This window comes from Euleptes europaea, chromosome 21, assembly GCF_029931775.1.
Source record: "Euleptes europaea isolate rEulEur1 chromosome 21, rEulEur1.hap1, whole genome shotgun sequence".
Lineage (NCBI taxonomy): Eukaryota > Metazoa > Chordata > Lepidosauria > Squamata > Sphaerodactylidae > Euleptes > Euleptes europaea.
Genome location: NC_079332.1, coordinates 5,469,253 through 5,489,828, shown reverse-complemented (window position 1 = coordinate 5,489,828; position 20,576 = coordinate 5,469,253). Strand labels below are relative to the sequence as shown.

At 54.0% G+C, this 20,576-nt stretch overlaps 1 protein-coding gene across 1 annotated transcript in view; it reads left to right on the top strand.

The window, feature by feature from the left end:
• Positions 1–215: 215 nt before the first annotated feature.
• TNRC18 (trinucleotide repeat containing 18) overlaps positions 216–20,576 on the top strand; it is a 60,501-nt gene continuing 40,140 nt past the window's right edge. Inside the window, exons 1-6 of the mRNA XM_056866579.1 lie at positions 216–249; positions 2,344–2,537; positions 4,541–4,557; positions 5,101–5,222; positions 7,285–7,410; positions 9,072–10,913. Of these exons, the coding sequence (XP_056722557.1) occupies positions 216–249; positions 2,344–2,537; positions 4,541–4,557; positions 5,101–5,222; positions 7,285–7,410; positions 9,072–10,913 (2,335 nt within the window). The remainder of the gene's footprint in view (positions 250–2,343; positions 2,538–4,540; positions 4,558–5,100; positions 5,223–7,284; positions 7,411–9,071; positions 10,914–20,576) is intronic.

Below are 20,576 nucleotides of genomic sequence, written 5' to 3'. Positions count from 1 at the left end.
GAGCCAGCCACAGAGTGGTTGCTTGACGGCTTAGCTTAAATAGCTTCAGTAACACAGTGTCGATCCTTCTGCTGTGGTGGCAGCCGCTACCAAAGCAACATTTTTTAAAAAATCTGCGCAGCCAATCAGGTGCCTTGCTAGGCCAAAGCCTGTCCTGCCCACGCACACTTCCCCAAAACACTTGGTGGGCGCGAGAAAAGGTGCTGGTGGGTGTCATGGCGCCCTCGGGTACCACGCGGGAGCCCTCTGGTCTGTAGTGCGACAGAAGTCTTGGGCCGACTTCTGGCGCTGGTACCATCCTCTGGAGAGTTCCCGATCCATCTGTGAAGTTGCAGCATGTGCGCAGTGTAGCCCTTGGCCATAGGCTGGTTCGCGCAACCTCAGATTCTCCAAAAATAGAGCAAAGGGCTTGGCACGGTAAATCCGTAGCAGCTCCCAGCTCCCATCTGCGGGTATGGAGCTACCGTCTCCCCCTGGCTGTCTAGCTCACAGCTTACTCCCTCGCGTTTGCTTCCAGTGATACAGGCAGCCCTGAATTTTCTGTAGGTGTTCCCCCCCCCCTCCAGTGCCCTATTTTCTGGTGACTCTGAGTGGCCAGCTTCCGCTTTCCGTTGCCCTCGGGCGCAGGGTCTGCTGCTGCAAGTGGGGGCGTCTGGAAGTCAAAACTGAGCCCCCCCCCCAAACAGTCGATTTCTGTAGATGGCCAGGCATGCCCGGCATGGTGTTTGGAGGAGGAAGCAGTTGGCGGATCGGGGCTTCACCCTTTTCTCGCTCGTCTCGCTTCCCCTTCCAGCTCCCCCACCCTCCAAACATAGCTCCCTGTTGTGTATTTATTGCATCAGGGAGAACATGCCACCGTGTGCATGTGTGCGCCGAACACCCGCCTGCACTCTTTCTTGAAAATCAAGCACACCCCCGACGGGCCCGTTCTCTCGGCCCTCTGAGATGCATACGGTTGCCAGTCTCCAGGTGATGCCTGGAGATCTCCTGGAATTATGACTCATCCCCAGGCGATAGAGATCACTTTTCCTGAAGAACAGGGCTGCTTTGGAAAGTGGAGTCTCTGGGCTTATACCCCGCTGAGGTCCCTCCTCTCCCCAACCCTCCCCCAGCGCCCACCCCCAAATCTCCAGGAATTTCTTAACTTGGCAGCCCTACAGACCCTGAAGAGGAGAAGACTGAGAGGGGATATGAAGTACTTGAAGGGCTGTCATATGGAGGAGGGTGCAGAGTCGTTTTCTGTTGCCCCAGAAGGTCGGACCAGAACCAACGGGTTGAAATTAAATCAAAAGAGTTTCCGTCTAGACATTAGGAAGAACTTTCTGACAGTCAGAGTGGTTCCTCAGTGGAGCAGGCTTCCTCGAGATGTGGTGGGCTCTCCTTCCCTGGAGGTTTTTAAGCAGAGGCTAGATGGCCATCCGTCAGCAATGCTGATTCTGTGATCTTAGGCAGTTCATGAGAGGGAGGGCATCTTGGCCATCTTCTGGTCACTGGGGGTGTGGGGGGAGGTAGTTGTGAAATTTCTGCATTGTGCAGGGGGTTGGACTAGATGACCCTGGTGGTCCCTTCCAACTCTATGATTCTATGACCCAAGACTTGTTTGGCTGTCTTGCTTGTATTTATTGGGGCGTGGCGGCCTTCGCATGGGCAAGTTATACAATGCAGGAAGGGAACCGGGACAGTGCCTTGGGAACCAGGCCATCCGGGCGTGCGGAGCCCTCCTCTCCCGGGCTGACTCACGAGTAATTGAAGGTTCCCCGTGCCTCTCCAGCGGCCTTCTCCGCCAAGCAGGGTTAATGGCGGGTGACCTACTTTGGTGGGGCCGGTCGATGCGCCAGAGACGTCGTGGCAGGAACCGGGCCAACCCAGATGTCTCGGCGAAAGGGGGGGGGGAGAAGGAAAAAGTAATCTTTGTTCTGTTTTCAAAACAGCGCAGGGTGGGGTTTCCAAACACACACTCACAACGGGGTGACTCATCGAGAGAGGAAGCACCGGGTCATGAGATTAGACATCAACCTGACTGCAAAAACCACATACAGCAAAATGCTTGCGGGGGGCGGGTGGTATGGTTGTAGAAGTTGGGGGTGGTGAGGATGGGAGGTCACCTTGCAGCCTGCTTGGGGGGGGGGCACGTTTTCCTAGACCATGTACACACCTAGAGGGGCTTGAGGAGGACGCCAATCTGGCTGACCCCAAACTGTTCCCCCCCCCCACTTCCAGAAATGAGGAAGTTGCGACCAGCTCGCCCCTTCGGGGCTGGCGTTAAAACAGGATTGCTCAACGGTGCTGAGTTACGCAACCCTTGAGAAAATTTCAAAACTCCTCTTTGTGTTTTTTGTCTAGATAGGAACTTTCTGTGCGGTTTGAGAGGGAAAGGTCTCAGCGGCGCGGTTATTTCGTCCCCCCTTCTAGAATCGGACCAACTAGCCGGAATGTTCCTTGGGGGGGTTCAGAGTTTCCAAAAGTATCCGCGTCAGTCCGCATCGGAGCAGCCGGAGACCAGTAGCGCCTTTGAGGCCAGCGAGATTTTGGGGGGCGTGAGCTTTTGAGCGTCGGTCCTCTATCCAGGGTGTTTCCTCGGCAGCCTGTTTCCTCCCCTCGGACGATTTGGGACCCTTAGGTGCCCGGCGCCAGTCCCACTTTTCGCCCGGCAGGTCCCCTGCGTCAGTCGGCACCGTTCTAGCCGTGCCTTCAAGGAATCCGCGCCCGCCCTAATGCAGCTGTTCCCCCGGGAAGCCCGGTTCCTGTTCCAGAGCCGACAACCCCGATCGGTTTCCTCATAAAAGACACAAATGGAAACCAGGGAGCGTTCCAAGAGATGGTCCTCTGCCACCTTGAGGCAAATAAACAAAACGGAGCGGATCGCTTCTTAACGTGTAACTTCCTGGCTGGGTTTTTGGAATTTTGCTGTAAGGAAGGCTAAAGGCTGAGGGACACGTGCACACACACACACACACACACACACAAGCTCTATGGAGACGGTATCAATCGTGTGTGCAGTATGTGTGTAAAAAGGTAAAGATCCCCCGTGCAAGCACCGGGTCATTCCTGACCCATGAGTGACGTCACATCTCGACGTTTACTAGGCAGACTTTGTTTTACTGGGTGGTTTGCCAGTGCCTTCCCCAGTCATCTTCCCTTTACCCCCAGCAAGCTGGGTTCTCATTTCACCGACCTCGGAAGGATGGAAGGCTGAGTCAACCTTGAGCCGGCTACCTGAAACCGACTCCTGTCGGGATCGAACTCAGGTCGTGAGCAGAGCTTTTGACTGCAGTACTGCAGCTTACCACTCTGCGCCACGGGGCTCATAGTATGTGCTTACAAGGAGTATATCTGGGCATTCAGCCGAACGGCTGCAAGGAGGGGCTGTGGCTCAGTGATAGAGCATCTGCTTGGCATGCAGAAGGTCCCAGGTTCAATCCCCAGCATTTCCAGTTAAAGGGACTAGGCAAGTAGGTGATGTGAAAGACCTCAGCCTGAGACCCTGAAGAGCCGCTGCTGGTCTGAGTGGACAGTACTGACTTTGATGGACCAAGAGTCCAATTCAGTATAAGGCAGCTTCATGTGTTCATGTGCTTAAGGCTTTGCTGTTTGCCCTTCCCCGATTGCACGGAGGTGCACATGCTTATGCATAGGGACTGTGGCAGATGCTCAGCTGAACATGTGGTTACCGGGGAGGGGAGGGGAGGCAGCAGGTCTAAATGCCTCTCTGTTCCTGTTCACCATACTTATCGTATAACCCCTGCATGTGGCCGCTGTGGAACTACTCAAGCTGTTTGTTGAAACGTTCACTTGCCGCTCACTGAATTTTACAGCCTTGGACTAGGATCTCTCTCCAGTCTCAGATGAGCATGCCTATTATCTTAGGTGCTGTGGAACACAGGCAGGATGGTGCTGCTGCAGTTGTCTTGTTTGTGGGCTTCCTAGAGGCACCTGGTTGGCCACTGTGTGAACAGACTGCTGGACTTGATGGGCCTTGGTCTGATCCAGCAGGGCTTTTCTTATATTCTTAGGGCTGCCAGCCCCCTCCCCTGGCCAACAGCAGGGGGTAGGGTTGCCAGGCCCAGGTTGGGAAATTCCTGGAGATCTGCGGATGGGGCCTGGGGAGGACAGGGACCTCAGTGGGGCATGGTGGCCTAGAAGCCACCCTTCAAAGTAGCCGTTTTCTCCAGGGGAGCTGATCCCTGTAGTCTGGAGATGAGCTGGGATTCCGGAGGATCCCCAGATCCCACCTGGAGGCTGGCATCCTTACCTGGGACCTTTTGAGCCAATGAAGACGGCTCACTCGCTTTTAATTTTATCCGCTTGTCCTGCTCAGCCGGCTTGCATTCTTACCAGCCAATGCCTTGCTGGGACACCCATCCTTGCTCAGGTGTGTATTATGTCCATGGGTGTGATGGCCTGAAGGGCTAGGGGCTTGTCGAACTTTCCAGGATGTTGCATCCAGTTCAGCTGCAGCCCTTTCGCGCCACTGTGATTTCCAGGCGATTGGGGAAGTGCCCCTTAGCTGCATTCCTTCTATTTGTTACGTGTGTTGCAGAATCGGCTCACTGTCCAGTAGGTTTCCCTCCTGCTGAATAAACTTGTTTGTAACTAAACTGAATCACCATGAAATTTGAACACATGAACACATGAAGCTGCCTTCTACTGAATCAGATCCTCGGTCCATCAAAGTCAGTAATGTCTACTCAGACCAGCAGCTGCTGTCCAGGGTTTCAGGCAGAGGTCTTTCACATCACCTACTTTGCCTAGTCCCTTTAACTGGAGATGCCGGGGATTGAACCTGGGACTTTCTGCATGCCACGCAGATGCTGTACCACTGAGCCACGGCCCCTCCCCTGTCCCATCCTCTGAATCGCTTAAGAGTCACCCTGCCGGGTCGGTGTTTTCCATTTCGAGGGCTGCAACCTGTCACGGCAGCAGCTCAAACGGGCCAAATCGCCTGCGGTTTTGACACCCTTTCCCCCAGCAGCAGCCCTGAAAACCACGTTTTAGATTCTTTCAGGGTTGGAAATGCTTGCCTCCCCCCCCAAGCCCCCTCTGAAACGGGCGCTGTGTCATGCCACTTCCGGGCCTATTTCCTCTGCGCTCCGATTGCAGGAGGCCGGACATCTGTCTGCTGAGCACAGATGGGGCGGTTAGCAAAGGAAGCAAAAGGGAAACCATGCGCCATGAGATTTCTGCCCCAGGCTGCAGTCCTCACTTCCCTTTGATAGCCACAGGCAAGTCGCTGTGGCTGACGGGCTCCGCAGGAGGTTACGCAAGTCTCCCTCCAGGTGCAGAGATCCCGCCCCCTTGACGGCTACAGGGGGGGGACACCCGTTTCCCTGTAAAATATGGCTAACTGCCACTGCCGGTCGCTGCCGTTTTGGCAATGTCGATGCAGAAGGTGGAAAACCGGGAAGCAAGGTGGCCTTCCGCCGAACGGAAGGGCCCTTTCGAGGTCCAAATGGGCTCCCCGCTGCAAGGAAACAGTTCTTGCTACTGTCAGAGGGGTGGGGTGGGGGGATCCAGGCACCCAATAGCCACTGGCGCTCCAAAGCTAGGGTTGCCAACTGCCAGGTACTAGCTGGAGATCCCCTGCTATTACAACTGATCTCCAGCCGATAGAGATCAGTTCACCTGGAGAAAATGGCCGCTCTGGCAATTGAACTCTATGGCATTGAAGTCCCTCCCCAAACCCCGCCCTCCTCAGGCTCCGCCCCCAAAATCTCCTGCCGGTGGCGAAGACGGACCTGGCAACCCTATCCAAAGCGCATCCTTCTGCCGGCATCTCAGTGGCTGAAAGATGGTTTCTTCTCATTTGGGGTGGGGGACTGTCGTACGAGCTGGCCATCTTGGGTTCTGGCCAGATTATGAACGCATGAAGCTGCCTTATACTGAATCAGACCATCAAGGTCCGTCAAAGTCAGTATTGTCTACTCAGACTGGCAGCGGCTCTCCAGGGTCTCAGGCAGGGGTCTTTCACATCACCTACTTGCCTAGTCCCTTTAACTGGAGATGCCGGGGGTTGAACCTGGGACTTTCTGCACGCCAAGCAGATGCTCTACCACTGAGCCACAGCCCCTCCCCTCTGGGCTTGCCACCCACTGTACCTTGGCCACTAGCTGGTCAGAATTCCCACCTTTTATATTTTTTATTTTTTTTTGTAAGAAAGGGGGGAAGAGAAATAGTCTCACGCAGGCTCTTCCGGGAAACGTTCAAAGGTGTAGGGAAACACGTGGGTGACAGAGGAAAGAAGGGCATGGGCCGAGCCTTGCCCAGACGTCCCGGTTACTCACGAGTAAGGAGCTGGTGGATGTCCCCTGGGATCTAGGCTTAAGCCCCCCTCCTTCCCCCCAACTCCTTTCTGAACCTCGGTGCCAGTGAGCTGGGGTTCCACGTGCGAACCTGTCAACTAGGTGCGCTGCAGATCAGACCCCATTTTAAGGCAAGCTCTTTTATATCCTTGGTTTAGCAAGGTGCCTGCTGATAAAGTATGGGGGGCACAGGGAGAGAGGGCTCGAGCGTACGTAGAGCCATGCACAAAACCCAGCTTCCCTGCACGATCCTTATCAGGGCGGCTTTGGGGAGGGGCCGTTGCTCAGTGGTAGAGCATCTGCTTGGCATGCAGAAGGTCCCAGGTTCAGTCCCTGGCATCTCCAGCCAAAGGAACTAGGCAAGTAGGTGATGTGAAAGACCTCTGACTGAGACCCCGGAGAGCTGCTGCCGGACTGAGTAGACGATACTGACTTTGATGGACCACGGGTCTGATTCAGCAGAAGGCAACTTTATGTGTTCATGTGAAAACGTTATGCCACAACACAACAAGCATGTCCTAGGCGCGGCCCTTTGCCCCGACAGGTGGGAATGCTTGTGTGGGGAAAGGGAAGGGGCATGTTTTTTGGGGGGGCACCTCGAGGCAGGGGCTAAGCCTGCTTCTTGCCCCAGGGATCTCCCCCACTCCGGGAATGTAGGTCTCTGTCTCCCACCCACACCCGGAATGCAGCCACTTAGAATCGAGAGGAGAGAGAGAGAGAGAAGGTTTTTTGTGTGTGTGTGTGTGTGTTTGCTCTTGATATATCAATAGAGAGCGAGCATGTGTGAGGATCTTTGCTCTCTGGCACAAGATGGCAGAGCAGAGGCTGTGCTTTGCCAGGCCTGGCCATCTGCCGCCCTGGAAGGGTGCCTGTTTAATACCATGAGCTCTTCAGAAGCACATTTTCACGGATTTTTTGTATGTAAGTGTGTGTATATCTATATATGTGTATTGATCTTCCCATTTTCCCCCCCTGCTCTTTTCAGGTTTCTCCCATCTGCCGAATGGTCTGTACCCTTCATACATTCCCTTGAGCCACCTGGAGCCCCATAACAGCGGGAGCCCTTTGCTGGCTCAGCTGGGTCAGCACAGCCTCTTCGAGTCTCCAAAAGGTCAGTCAGTCTCTCCTTCGCGCGCCCCCCCTTGCCCCTCGGGCCTCGCCCCCAGCTTGCTTGGCGCCCGGAAGAGCCCGGCTTCAGAGCCCCAGTGCGCCTTCCGTGAAAAAAAGGGAGGTGGGAAACGAGTCTTGGAGCGAGCCGGTCAGTCCAAGTGACCGCCCGGGGTGGCATAGCGAAGAGGGGCATGCCAGGGCCCCTTGGCGATCAGCTCGCTCCCAGCCATCAGCGGCACAGGAACTGACTGGCACCCCCTCCTGGATCTGGAGCGCCATCAGTTGGATCCAAGCCAAGCCCCCCGCGGCCTGGCTGGTGGTTCTGCAGGCCCAGGAATCATAGAATCATAGAGCTGGAAGAGACCACCAGGGTTATCTAGTCCAGCCCCCTGCACAATGCAGGAATTCTGAACTACCTCCCCCCCACACGCACCCAGTGACCCCTACTCCATGCCCAGAAGATGGCCAAGGTGCCCTCCCTCTCATTATCTGCCTAAGGTCATAGAATCAGCATTGCTGATGGATGGCCCTCTAGCCTCTGCTTCAAAACCTCCAGGGAAGGAGAGCTCACCACCTCCCAAGGAAGCCTGTTCCACTGGGGAACGGCTCTGACTGTTAGAAAACAGTGGTGGTGGTCATGCCTTCCTTGGAGGGGCATAAAACCTTGAGCCACCCCTGTGCCAATCAGAATGGATGTGGCCCGACTCTGGATAAAGCCGCTTCTTACCCCAATAGGTGTTGGGCATATCTTCCTCTCCCAGAGCTTCCCACCCCGGTGCCCGTCTCCTGAGCATCCCTGCTCGTCTTTCCCTCCAGGGACAGTTTCTCCCCTCTGCTGTGGCGCTGGATTTTACACGTTAGATCCCTTTGGTTTTGCGCACTGCTGCTGGGAATGCTTGCAGTCCTTAAGATACAGTAGGCAATGAGTCATAGCAACATGATAGACTCTGCAAGTATGTTTGGAGACTTCTTCTTTCTTCCCCCTAGAGGAGAAGGACCATAAGGGGAGGGTTTGTCGTGATTTTGGTGTAGGATTGCACAATTTTAAAACGAGTAGTGTCTCCGGCGTCAGCAGGTGCAGTGATTCTGCACACTCCCTTCTGCCTGTCGAGGAAAAGAGACCTGGGTGTGTGGTTGTTGTGTATGTCTTTCTTCGCCCACTTTGCAACTGGGGTTGCCGACCTCCAGGTACTAGCTGGAGATCTCCTGCTATTACAACTAATCTCCAGCCAATAGAGATAAGTTCCCCTGGAGAAAACGGCCGCTTTGGCAATTGGACTGCATGGCGTTGAAGTCCCTCCCCTCCCCAAACCCCGCCCTCATCAGGCTCCACCCCAAAAATCTCCAGGTATTTCCCAACCCAGAGCTGGCAACCCTATCTCCAGGCGAAACAGATCAGTTCCCCCGGAGAAAAAGGCCGCTTTGGCAATTGGACTGTATGGCATCGAAGTCCCTCCCCTCCCCAAACCCCACCCTCCTCAGGCTCCACCCCAAAAACCTCAGACCTGGCCAGCCTGTTTGCAACATGTGCCTGTTGAATCGGTAGTGTCTTTCGTTGCGGACGAGGGTGCTTGTCCGATACAACATCGCCTTGGTGGAACGCAGGACCCCAGGCAATGTCTGGAACGGGAGCCTCCCTAACTCTTCCCCCTTTCTTTGCAGATGGATTTTACCTCACCGGCCACGCGGGGCAGTCCACCTTGCACCCCCCGGGCCCTCCCTCCCGGACAGCCTCCAACCCCACGCCCAGCGCCCTGCTCCGCGAAAAAGACCTCGCCCCCCTGCACAGGAACTCGAAGGAAGCCTTGAAAGATCCCGTCCGCAAGGAGAGGGCGTGCCGGAGCGACCTCTCCTTGCCTGCGACCAAGAGGGAGGGCAGGCTGAGGGAGGAGGCCCAGCCCCATGGCGTGGTGGACCTCACGCTGGACACCAAGCCCGACTGCGACAGGAAAGGGAGCGGCCCTGAGAAGGCAGTCCGGGTCGGGGAGCGGCTGTCCCCTTTCCTGGCCGAGCATGGGCCCAACCGGGGGACCCTGAGTGGAGAACCAAAGTCCAAGAACCCGCTGCAGACCTCCTCGCTCAACAACTGCAACGGGGGCGGCGGGGGGGACCTCCTGGGGAAAGCGCTGGGCTCCGAGCAAGACCGCTGCGCCAAGGACCCGAGCCGCCATGACGAGAACATGCGGCCTTCTCCCCACTCCTCGCACCTGGAGCGGCTGAAAAGGGGGGAGGCCCTGATGGGCTCGGTCGCCGCGTTGCACGTCGCCTGCAGCTGCCCCTCCCCGCACCCCCCACAGCCGGGGAAGCTGACCCCTTCCTCGGCCTTCCCCCCCCAGCCCGTCCATTCCAACATGTACACCATCTTTCCTCTGACCAAGGAGCCGGGGAGGGAACACAAAGTCATCGCCCCCACCTTCGTGCCTTCGGTCGAGGCCTACGACGAGCGGAACGGCCCCATCCAGATCGCCTCGCAGGCCCGGGACAATGGCAAGGCGAAAGAGAGGGACGCCAGTGGCAGCCGGGTGGGCGTCTTGCAGCCGTTGCCCGACAGGTGCCTGGGCGATCCATCCCGCAACGTTTTGCCCCAAGATTTCCCTGGCCATGGCGATGCCAAACGGGCGGAAGTCCTAAGGGAGAAGAACTCTGTTATCCGGGCCAACTCCATGGTGCTAAGGAAGCAGCAGGGGATTTCGGAAAATCTCTCTGGCAGGCCGAGGCTGAGCTCCCCCGAAAGCAGGGAGTTCCTCCCCTCGAAAGACTTGCTAAAACCCGGCTCGGAGGCAGAACACCGCTCCTGCGAGCGGGACCGGTTCCAGAGATCGGGTTGCAAAGAGGCTGCTAAGATCTACGGCACTTTGGACTCCTCCTCCCCCTCGTCATCCTCCTCTTCCTCCCGGCAGCATCTTGATCACGGCCCCCCGAAGCCCCCCGAGCAGAAATGGAAGCCTTTCGAAATGGGCAACTTTGCCACCACCCAGATGGCTGTCCTGGCCGCCCAGCACAACCACGCCAGCCGGGTGGAGGAAGAGGCCAAAAAGGCGTACCTCGACCCCAGCGGCCCGCAGAGGCCCGCGGCGTCGGGGCCCCGGGGTGCCCCGGAAGGCCTCCACCCTACCTCTCGCGGCGAAGGCTCCGCCATGCAGAGCCTCATCCAGTACAGCGGCAGCTTCGCCAAGGAGACGCCAGCGCGGCAGGGTGGCGGGAAAAAGAGCCCCTTCGGGGGCCTGGGCAGCATGAAGCCAGACCCCTCCCTGCAGGGCCTCTCCAAGATCCAGCAGCTGCTGCCCCACCAAGCCGGGAAGCAGCTGAAGAAGGAGCCGGAGCGGCCGGAGAGTGCCAAGTCCTTCGGGCGCGAGAGCATCGGGTCTCAGGGGGAAGTGGAGGTGCGGCACCTCCCCGTGGGCATCGCTGTGGCCGTGGCCCGGCAGAAGGACAACAGCGGCAGCAAGCCGGGGCCGAACCTCCTGGAACGGGATCGACCCCTCTCCCTGGGCAGCGTCAAAGGTAAGACGTCAGCTGGCTTTTGAAGAGGTCGGGGAGGGAGATGACTTGCGGTGACTGAAAATGCTTTTCTTTTGTGGCACCGTGTTTGGGTGACCAGCGTGGCGTGGTGGTTAAGAGCGGTGGTTTGGAGCGGCGGACTCTGATCTGGAGAACCGGGTTTGATTCCCCACGCCTCCACATGAGCGGCGGACTCTAATCTGGTGATCCGGGTTGATTTCCCCACTCCTACACATGAAGCCGGCTGGGTGACCTTGGGTCAGTCACAGTTCTCTTAGAGCTCTCTCAGCCCCACCTACCTCACAGGGCGTCTGTTGTGGGGAGGGGAAGGGAAGGTGATTGTAAGCCGGTTTGATTCTTCCTTAAGCGATAGAGAAAGGCAGCATATGGAAACCAACTCTGCTCCTTCTCCTTCTCCTTCTTCATAGAACTGGGTTTTTTTTGCCCCAACTGCACACAACCCCTTGCTAATTTTGGGGTAGCTCTTGTGGTCTGCAGTAGAAGAGCTAGATTCGAATCCAGTTAGCACCTTAGAGACCAACAGGATTTACTGTGTGTGTGTGTGAGCTTTCGAGAGTCGAAGCTCCGTTCGTCGGATAGCCCTCGCTGCGAGCCATTCTTGCGGGCTGGACAAAATCTATTCGATGCAAGTCGGGCAGCCTCTGTGGCACCATTAAGTGAATCTGGAGGGAGATATGCGCAAACCAAAGAGTTCAGCGTTTAGCCAGACCCCTTTAGGACCACCCCTTCCATTCTTAGCCTCACCCCTTCATAAGAACCACAGATCAGGACAGTATTTTTAGGAAAGGATAGTCAGTCGGTTCAACAAGAGGTCGACCTGTTGCTCGTCAACAAAGGACAGGTTTTTATGCAGGAAATTGCCTGTTTATCTTGCAGCCAGGCCAAAGCACCTTGAAACTTTGAAGCTGCGCCAGTGGCGTTTGCAGCGGACGAAGCCATGATTTATTGAATTGTAAAAATTGTTGTTTTTATGCATGCAGTCTGGTTTTGACTTACTGGCCTGGATAAAAACGACTGTCGGTTGCTGCAGATTAAGCTGCTGGTCCAATAGTCGGCAGCCCCAGCCAAGCCCCTCCTGTAGATCCGAAGAAACGTAGATCCAGCTTGTAAAGAGTCATTTGCCTGTGGCGAGCAGGGATTTGCCTCCAGCCGACCAGCCTAGGAGATTTCACCAGTATCATCATCGTTTTGGCTCCCTCAGTTGCAAATGACGAACGCCAGTTTGCGGGAGGGTGCAGGGTTGTCAAACCGTCCTGGGCGCAAGTGAAGGTTGTAGACCAATGTTCAAGGGTCGCTGGCCTGTGAAATAAAACTGAACTAGACCGGGTAGGGGGTTGGACTAGATGACCCTGGTGGTCCCTTCCAACTCTATGATTCTAAGTGATACATTTAGAATGAAGGACTTTCTTCTGGGAAATAGGGCCGGGGTCTCAGGGCAGTCAAAAACCCCTGAGCCCCTCTCTTTGGATGCTGACCACCCTTATGAACGTGGTCTTCTTGTCTTTAAAAGTGACGGATGAATATGGCTCCATTCACCTTCCTGCCCTGTGACGAAGTGCTAGAGTGAGTTGCCTGCTTGTGAAATTAAAAAGGAGAAAAGGGTGGTTTCAGGGCTTGAGGCTGAAGTCTTAACAGTTTGAAGCAGACCCAGGGGCCAAGGGCAGAACAGTTGTGCCAAAGCTTCCTGTCTTTTAACTGGGGATGCCGGGGGTTGAACCTGGGACCTTCTGCATGCCAGGCAGACGCTCTACTTCTGAGCCACCGCCTCTCTCCCCAGGACGTGCCACAGTGAAAGTCATTAACAATAATAAACTAGTAAGTGGAGCGGCGAATCTAGGGTCGCCAACCCCAAGTTGGACAACACCTGGGGATTTGAGAGGTGGAGCCTAGGGTCGGTGGAGTTTGGGGAGGGGAGAAACACCAGCAGGTATAATGCCATAGAGCCCGCCCTCCAAAGCATCCATATTTTCCAGCGAAACGGATCTCCGTTGTCTGGAGATCAGTTAAAATTCCAAGAGATCTTCAGGCCACACCTGGAACATAAGAACATAAGAAAATCCCTGCTGGATCAGACCAAAATCCATCAAGTCCAGCAGTCTGTTCACACAGGGTTCAACCAGGTGCCTCTAGGAAGCCCCCAAACAAGAGGCCGGCAACCCTATTGTTGACAGGGCTGCCTGGTAGGAGTCCCTGCTGCGTGCCGTTTGCCAAAATGGGCATTTTCCATGAAAGCTTTTGCTAAATTTTTCAAAATAATCTTTAGAGCGAATCCTGTTTTAGTTTTGCCGCAACGGAGTAACCCCACTTCTCATCTGGAAAATTAACCAGCAGTTGAAAACAAGTGAGATTAAATTGGGGAACTCCCTGCCCCAGGATGTGATGGCTGCCAACTTGGAAGGCTTTAAGAGGGGAGTGGACATATTAATGGAGGAAAGGGGTATTCATGGCTATTAGTTAAAATGGATACTAGTCATGATGCGTACCTATTCTCTCCAGGATCAGAGGAGCATGCGTATTATCTTAGGTGCTGGGGATCACAGGCAGGATAAATGCTGCTGCAGTAATCTTGTTTGTGGGGCTTCCTAGAGGCACCTGGTTGGCCACTGATGGAACAGAGCGCTGGACTTGATGGGCCTTGGTCTGATCCAGCAGGGCTTTTCTTATGTTCTTATGAGAAGACTGTGTTTGTGTGTGTGTGTATGAGAGAGAAAGAGACATTGTGTGTGTGTTTTGATGTAGCACAATGTAGGCCTTTATTTCCAGGGTTGTGTTTTTTTCCTGGACTGGTTACATCATGGCTTAGATTGCTGAATTTAAATTTAAAGCAAAACACCAGTTGCATGAAATGCGATGTATAGCCCCCTCCAGTGGTGCGGATCGGCACCACAATATAACCATAGGCATGCAACCAAAGATAGCCGTTTTTGCTTTCCTGTTGCAAGACACAGTCCGAAATTCAGAAGCTCTGTGTGTGTGTGCGCGCGCCATCAAGTCACAGCCAACTTATGGTGACCCTGTGGGGTTGTCAAGGGAAGAGATGTTCAGAGGTGGGGCTGAGAGCGTTCTGAGAGAACAGGGACTGGCCCAAGGTCACCCAGCAGACTTGATGGGGAGGAGTGGGGAATCAAACCCCCTTCTCCAGATTAGAGTTCGCCGCTCTTAACCACTACGCCACGCTGGCATTCCCGAAGTGCCGTAGGGATACGGTAATAATTATGTGAAATTAAACCATCAGAAGGGGGCGACTCCTACTAGATTCAACAGCCGAGACATTATGGAGAAATCAGAGGCACCTCGGCTTGTGCAAACCTAGAGTTTGAGCATCATTTTTCTTGACCTAGTTTTTTAATCACAAAAGCATGTACATGCTGCATGTGTGCATGCACATGCAGTCATGTCACTCCATGATACAATTGTATGAGTCACGAACAAAAAGTTTTTATTCCTGGACTGACATAAATCGAACATGCCATGGAATGGAATCGCTGTCCAGGCTGAATGTTGGGTGCGCATACGCACACGCCGGCCCTGATGAGTTGTGTTTGTGCACCTTCCTCCAGTGCTCTGGCCCTGTGAGCATGTTCAGACAAATGTTTTCAACTTGATACCCACCCACCCGTCTGTTGGCTGCAAGAAGTCAAAGTTTTTTTTTTGGGGGGGGGGTGCTTAGGAGAGGGCTGAATAGCCTAGAGAGTATGCCAACACCAGTGTGAGCAGACGCGGAAAGTCTTTGCCAAAACCGAGCTAAGGCCAGACAGCAAAATGACAACCAGGGGGAAGGATATCTATAATGCACTTCTAGCAGTCAATCAATCACTCTTCTAGCATATAAAAATGGAAATAAGAGATTACTGGTTAGATTAGAACAGTAGAGGCACCCGGAGAACGCACGAGAGAACCCGTTAGATGAAAAAGAAATACCGCTGCTAAATTCACAAGTTCTGTGCTTCTCCGTTTCATTCTCTGTACTCGGATGTCGGTTAGGCTACGATCGGCCCGAGATCATTTGGCCAGGCGAGGAGGGATTCGAACCTGGATTCCCCCCCCCCCCCCAGCCCCGAGGCCCGCCTAGACCACTACTGAAAGCCTGGCATCACAGTGGCTTCGGTTGTGGGAGGAGGGGCCGGGGAGCGGTGTCCCCTCGCCAAGCGGAAGAAGCAGGGCTTCGTCTAAAACAGTAAAACATCTTCTGTGCCACATAATCTGCACTGGATGCAGTATAACTTAAATGTATAAAATTTTAAAATATCAGGTGTCATTTTCCACCCCCTCCCCTCCACGAAAACAGGGGAGTGCACAATTATTTGTCAACTACAGGCCTATTTTAAATCTCCCGTCTGGATCCCTCCATATGGTCCCCTCCCCCCCTCCCCAGTCCCTGTTTAAATTCATGCCGGACTTGGCTTTTGTGAGACCTTTCGATGGAATGGATATAATTGGCCCTGAGATGGCTGCCCAGGTTTAGAGAGGTGGGTTTTGTATACGTGTTTGTGTGCGAGGGTGCAGGAAGAGAGAGGAAGAAGGGAGGTATTTTAATTATAGCTTTCGGAGGCTGCTCCTTCCATTTACGAGCAGGGGAAGAAACTCCAGGCTGGATTTTTTGGGGGGGAGTGTGCGTTTTTCTTGCCTCCGGCTTGCAGCCTGAGTTGAACACATGAAGCTGCCTTGTACTGAATCAGACCCTCGGTCCATCAAAGTCAGTACTGTCTTCTCAGACCGGCAGCGACTCTCCAGGGTCTCAGGCGGAGGTCTTTCCCATCACCTACTCGCCTAGTCCCTTTAACTGGAGATGCTGGGGATTGAACCTGGGACCTTCTGCATGCCAAGCGGATGCTCTGCCACTGAGCTGCAGCCCCTCCCCAAATGTTGAACACAGGAAGCTGTGTTATACTGAATCAGACCCGTGGTCCATCAGAGTCAGTATTGTCTACTCAGACCGGCAGCGGCTCTCCAGGGTCTCAGGCAGGGGTCTTTCACATCACCTACTCGCCTAGTCCCTTTAACTGGAGATGCTGGGGATTGAACCTGGGACCTTCTGCATGCCAAGCGGATGCTCTGCCACTGAGCTGCAGCCCCTCCCCAAATGTTGAACACAGGAAGCTGTGTTATACTGAATCAGACCCGTGGTCCATCAGAGTCAGTATTGTCTACTCAGACCGGCAGCGGCTCTCCAGGGTCTCAGGCAGGGGTCTTTCACATCACCTACTTGCTTGGTCCCTATAAATGGAGATGCCGGGGATTGAACCTGGGACCTTCTGCATGCCAAGCAGATGCTCTACCACTGAGCCAGGGCCCCTCCCCAGTTCCTTCCTAGGCAGATCCCCGGGGCTCTCCAACCTGGCCGTCTTCTCCCCCGCCCCCCGCCCCCCGCCCAGCCACAACTGCCCAGCTCTCCCTCCTTTGCCGGGCTCTGCCAACGTGCACTTGCAGCATCGGGTCAGCCAGTGCCTTGGCAAGAAGGAGAGACATTCATTCTGACGGAGAGACGTCTCCTCCCTCACTCCCACCCCCAGCCTCCGCTTTATTTTAGAAAGAGAGGGAGAGACTTGGATATCTGTCAGTCCGTCTGCCGCAGACATGGGAGCTCCAACGCTTTTGTTTCAGGGCCCTATTCTTCTCTCCCTTGGCAGCCTTCCCCCCCCACTCTCCCATAGGGTTGCCAGCTCCAGGCTGGGAGGTCCCTGGAGGTTTGGGGGTGGAGCCTGGGGAAGGGAGGGGCTCAGGGGGTTGCCAGGTCCCTCTTCACCACCGGCGGGAGGTTTTTGGGGCGGAGCCTGAGGAGAGTTTGGGGAGGGGCTTCAATGCCATAGAGTCCAATGGCCAAAGCAGCCATTTTCTCCAGGGGAACTGATCTCCATCCGCTGGAGATCAGTTGTAATAGCGGGAGATCTCCAGATGCTGAGTACCCATTTGGACTCTTGGGTGTGATATTGAATGTACTGCATCTTTATTTTTGCACACTCAGACCAGTGGCTGTTAACTTGAATTTGTGTTTATTATATTTATTTGATCTGCTGCATTGTGCCAGTCAGTGTGTGATTGTATTGCAGTACCTGGAGGTTGCCAGCCCTAGCACAAGTCCACCCTCCAAAGCAGCCCTGTTCTCCAGGGGAACCGATCCCTGCCGCCTGGAGACCTGTTGCAATTCTGGGAGATCTCCAGGCGGCACCTGGAGGCTGGCAACCCCAGGCTCAGCTCTCGGGTTTCCCACAGCCCCGCTCCCCCCCACCCCATGCTTTGTGTCGAGAGCCGAGAGACGGAGTCTGGTAGCCCACGGAGGAGATGGGTTTGTTCGAGCCTTTCGGAGGGGGTGCGCAACCCCCCCCGGCCCCCCCAGCTGCGTTAAATGTAATTTACTGAGCAGAACTAAAAGCTTGCAAACAGGGGTTGCATTCTGCCGGGCTGCCGGGGCCGTTGCTAAGCGATGGATTTGGCTTTCATAAGGAAAACAAGGCCTTCCTTTTCTCTGCCCCCCCCACCCGCCTCTTTCTCCCCCCCCCCCCCGTCCTTGTGTGCCAAGAGACGTTTTACTAATAACATTAGTTTGCTTGCGCCCTAGTGAAGGGTGCTTGAACATTCAAAACCTTTTAAGAATAAGAAAAGCAAAGGCTTTACTCGACTAATCTTGTAAGATTTGGCGAGTAAACCGCACCATTATTCAACGCAGGGCATCGGTCGCCATGGAGATGGGGCCTGCGACTCTCCCCCCCCCTGCACTCCATGCATAACTGATTGAATTTTGTATGCGCTTCATGCGTCATGTTGGTGTATTTATACAGACAAGGCCGGCCATTGAGTCGGGAGAGACAATTGCTGGCTTGTAAATGGGGGGCGGGGTGGGGCGGAGGGGGGGGGACGAACCGTCCCGCCTGCAAGGACCGGCTGAGATTTTTGCGCCAGGCGGGGCTGGGGCGGCGCCGGCGGCGGTTAAATTGTTTGCGGCGGGCTTTTAAAAGGGGGGGGGCCCTTCCCCTTTGCAAAGAACAGCTTGAAATAATAATATTGCTGGCAAAATAAATATTGAGGCAAGTCTTTTAAACCAAAAAGAGAGAGAGAGAGAGACTTGGCTTCCAAAGCCGACTTGGCTGGCGCAAGAGGAAGAAAGGGAGGTGGCGGGATCCCAGGCCCAGACCGATTCAGTCAAAGGTTCAGTCCCTTCTCCGGCTGACCAAGCGGCACCCGGGCATTTTATGAAATGAAGAAAGAGCCCTGAAAAGAGATGGAGAAGAACCCGGGGCCGATACAGGGTGCCTGTTGGCAGGATTTGGCTCCATCATCGACCAGAAGGGAGGCTGCAGCCAAGAAATCAGAAGGAGGCTGAGACTGGGAAGGGCAGCCATGAAGGAGCTAGAAAATATCCTGAAGTGTCAGGATGTGTCACTGGCCACCAATATTAGATTATTTCATGCCATCATGTTCCCTATTACTATGTATGGGTGTGAAAGCTGGACATTGGAGAAAGCTGGTAGGAAGAAAATAGACTCCGTTGAAATGTGGGGTTGGAGGAGAGTGTTACGAATACCCTGGACCGCCAAAAAAAAAAAAAAAAAAACACAAATCAGTGGGTTATAGACCAAATCAAGCCTGAACTGACCCTAGAAGCTGAAATGACTAAACTGAGGCTATCGTATTTTGGTCACATTATGAGACGACAAGAGTCACTGGAAAAGACAGTCATACTAGGGAAAGTTGAGGGCAGCAGGAAAAGAGGAAGACCCAACAAGAGATGGATGGACTCAAGAAAGGAAGCCGCAGCCCTCAATGTGCAAGACCTGAGCAAGGCTGTCAAAGATAGCACATTTTGTAAGACATTGATTCATAGGGTCGCCATGAGTTGGAGGCGACTTGACGGCACTTAACACACACACACAAAACAGCCCACCTTAGGTGGCGTTAATGACACTGTTCTGCAGGTGTGCGTTTTAGCTGCAAAATTGGCAGGCGTTGCCTACCGGGGGTGTGAACCATCGGGGCTTGGGTCATTCATTATAAATTTCATTCATTATAATTTATTGTGGTCCTTGACCAGTATTACAAAGTTAAAACATCATTAAAGCAGCAATAGTTCAATACAACAACAAAATAGCCGCATGAACATTTGAGCTCGTCGAACGGGTTTAAAACTCTGCGTCAGCTTTAATATCATTTCCCCGTGTCTTGCATATGCCTATACAGAATTTGGCTACTTGTCTGGATACCGAGTGGTTTCTTTCAGACAACAGATATTCCAGTTTAGCCGCGTCAGATTTCATCAAGAAACCCAATTACCACTGGTTGGAGATATTTTAATCTGACCTCCTTGTGGGGTGTGGGTCTCCGCAGGAAGGTTTGCCTTGAGTCAGGGCTCAGACAGCCTCCCAACGCTTCCCCAGATTAAAACGAGGGGCGAGTTTGCGTACTTGCGTCAAGTACTCCTGAGCCGCTCTCCCCTGGCGCCACACACCACCCGTTGCCGGTCAGCTTTTCCGCTGGCTGTACGGTGCAGTGGTTTGCACACCAGCTAATCTCCCCAGCATTGTTTTTTTTTTTTAATTAGACCAAAAGACTGTATTTATTCTTTTGATGAAAGGTGTACTACGAAAACACAGATTCAGAGGGTAGCCACGTTGGTCTGCAGTAGAACTACTAGATTCGAGTCCGTTAGCGCCTTAGGGACCAATGAGATCCTGGCGTGAGGGTACAGTTGCCCCGTCTGGGTTACCTGGCAATCTGAATGAACTGTGCTGGCAGCAGGGTGTGAAATGGTGGGATGTGTATCCAGGGCAAAAACTGATATTTGGAGAATGGGGACAGGGGCATTAAAAAAATGCATCTCCAAAATGCAAAATAGGAACCAGACAAGGGCGGATGCCAATAATCCAGGGAGTTGCGGCCTTTAGAGCGTGGGGTCCTTTACAACAGCATCCAGTATGCACCCCCCCAAGAAATTGGTATTCAGAAATCATCAGACTCCTTTCTTATTGCTCCTCCTTCTTGGGGAAGGGGCTGTGTGAAGGCACGAACGGGAGAGGATCCCGACTTGCGCAGCGAGATTAAGACATATGGTTAAGCATAAATGTGCTGACTGTTTGGATTTTGGTTCGCGTCGCTCAGAAAAGGAGTCCATAAAAGCCGCCAGCCTGCCTGCACCGCCGTTGGTAGCTTTGTGGCCGGCTTACGTGAAGCTTCCTGGTCGAGCAGCTGTTCGCATTAAAAGCTCCCCAGAGACAACACGGAGTTTGCTGTTCACACGAGTCAGGTCCCCCTAAAAATACTTTGAAGGTCAGGGTGGCCGCAGCATAGTTTTTAGAGTGCTCTTGGCCTAGGAGCTAGGAGGCCTGGGTTCAAATCCTGAAGTTTGCTGGGTGAGCTTGGGCTGGTCGCACGCTTCCAACCTAACCTGCCTCTCTGGGTTGTGTGGGTAGAGGGGAGAACTGAACGGCATTGTTCTGAGCCCCTCAGAGGAAAGGTAAGATAAATAGAATACCAGTTCGCAAAGCACTTCAATACTAGAACGTGGGGTCATCTGCTGAAGCTGGAGGGTGAGAGATTCAAAACAGATAAAAGGAAGTATTTTTCCACACAACGCATAGTTAAATGGTGGAACTCCCTGCCCCAAAATGTGGTGATGGCTTCCAACTTGGAAGGCTTTAAGAGGGGAGTGGA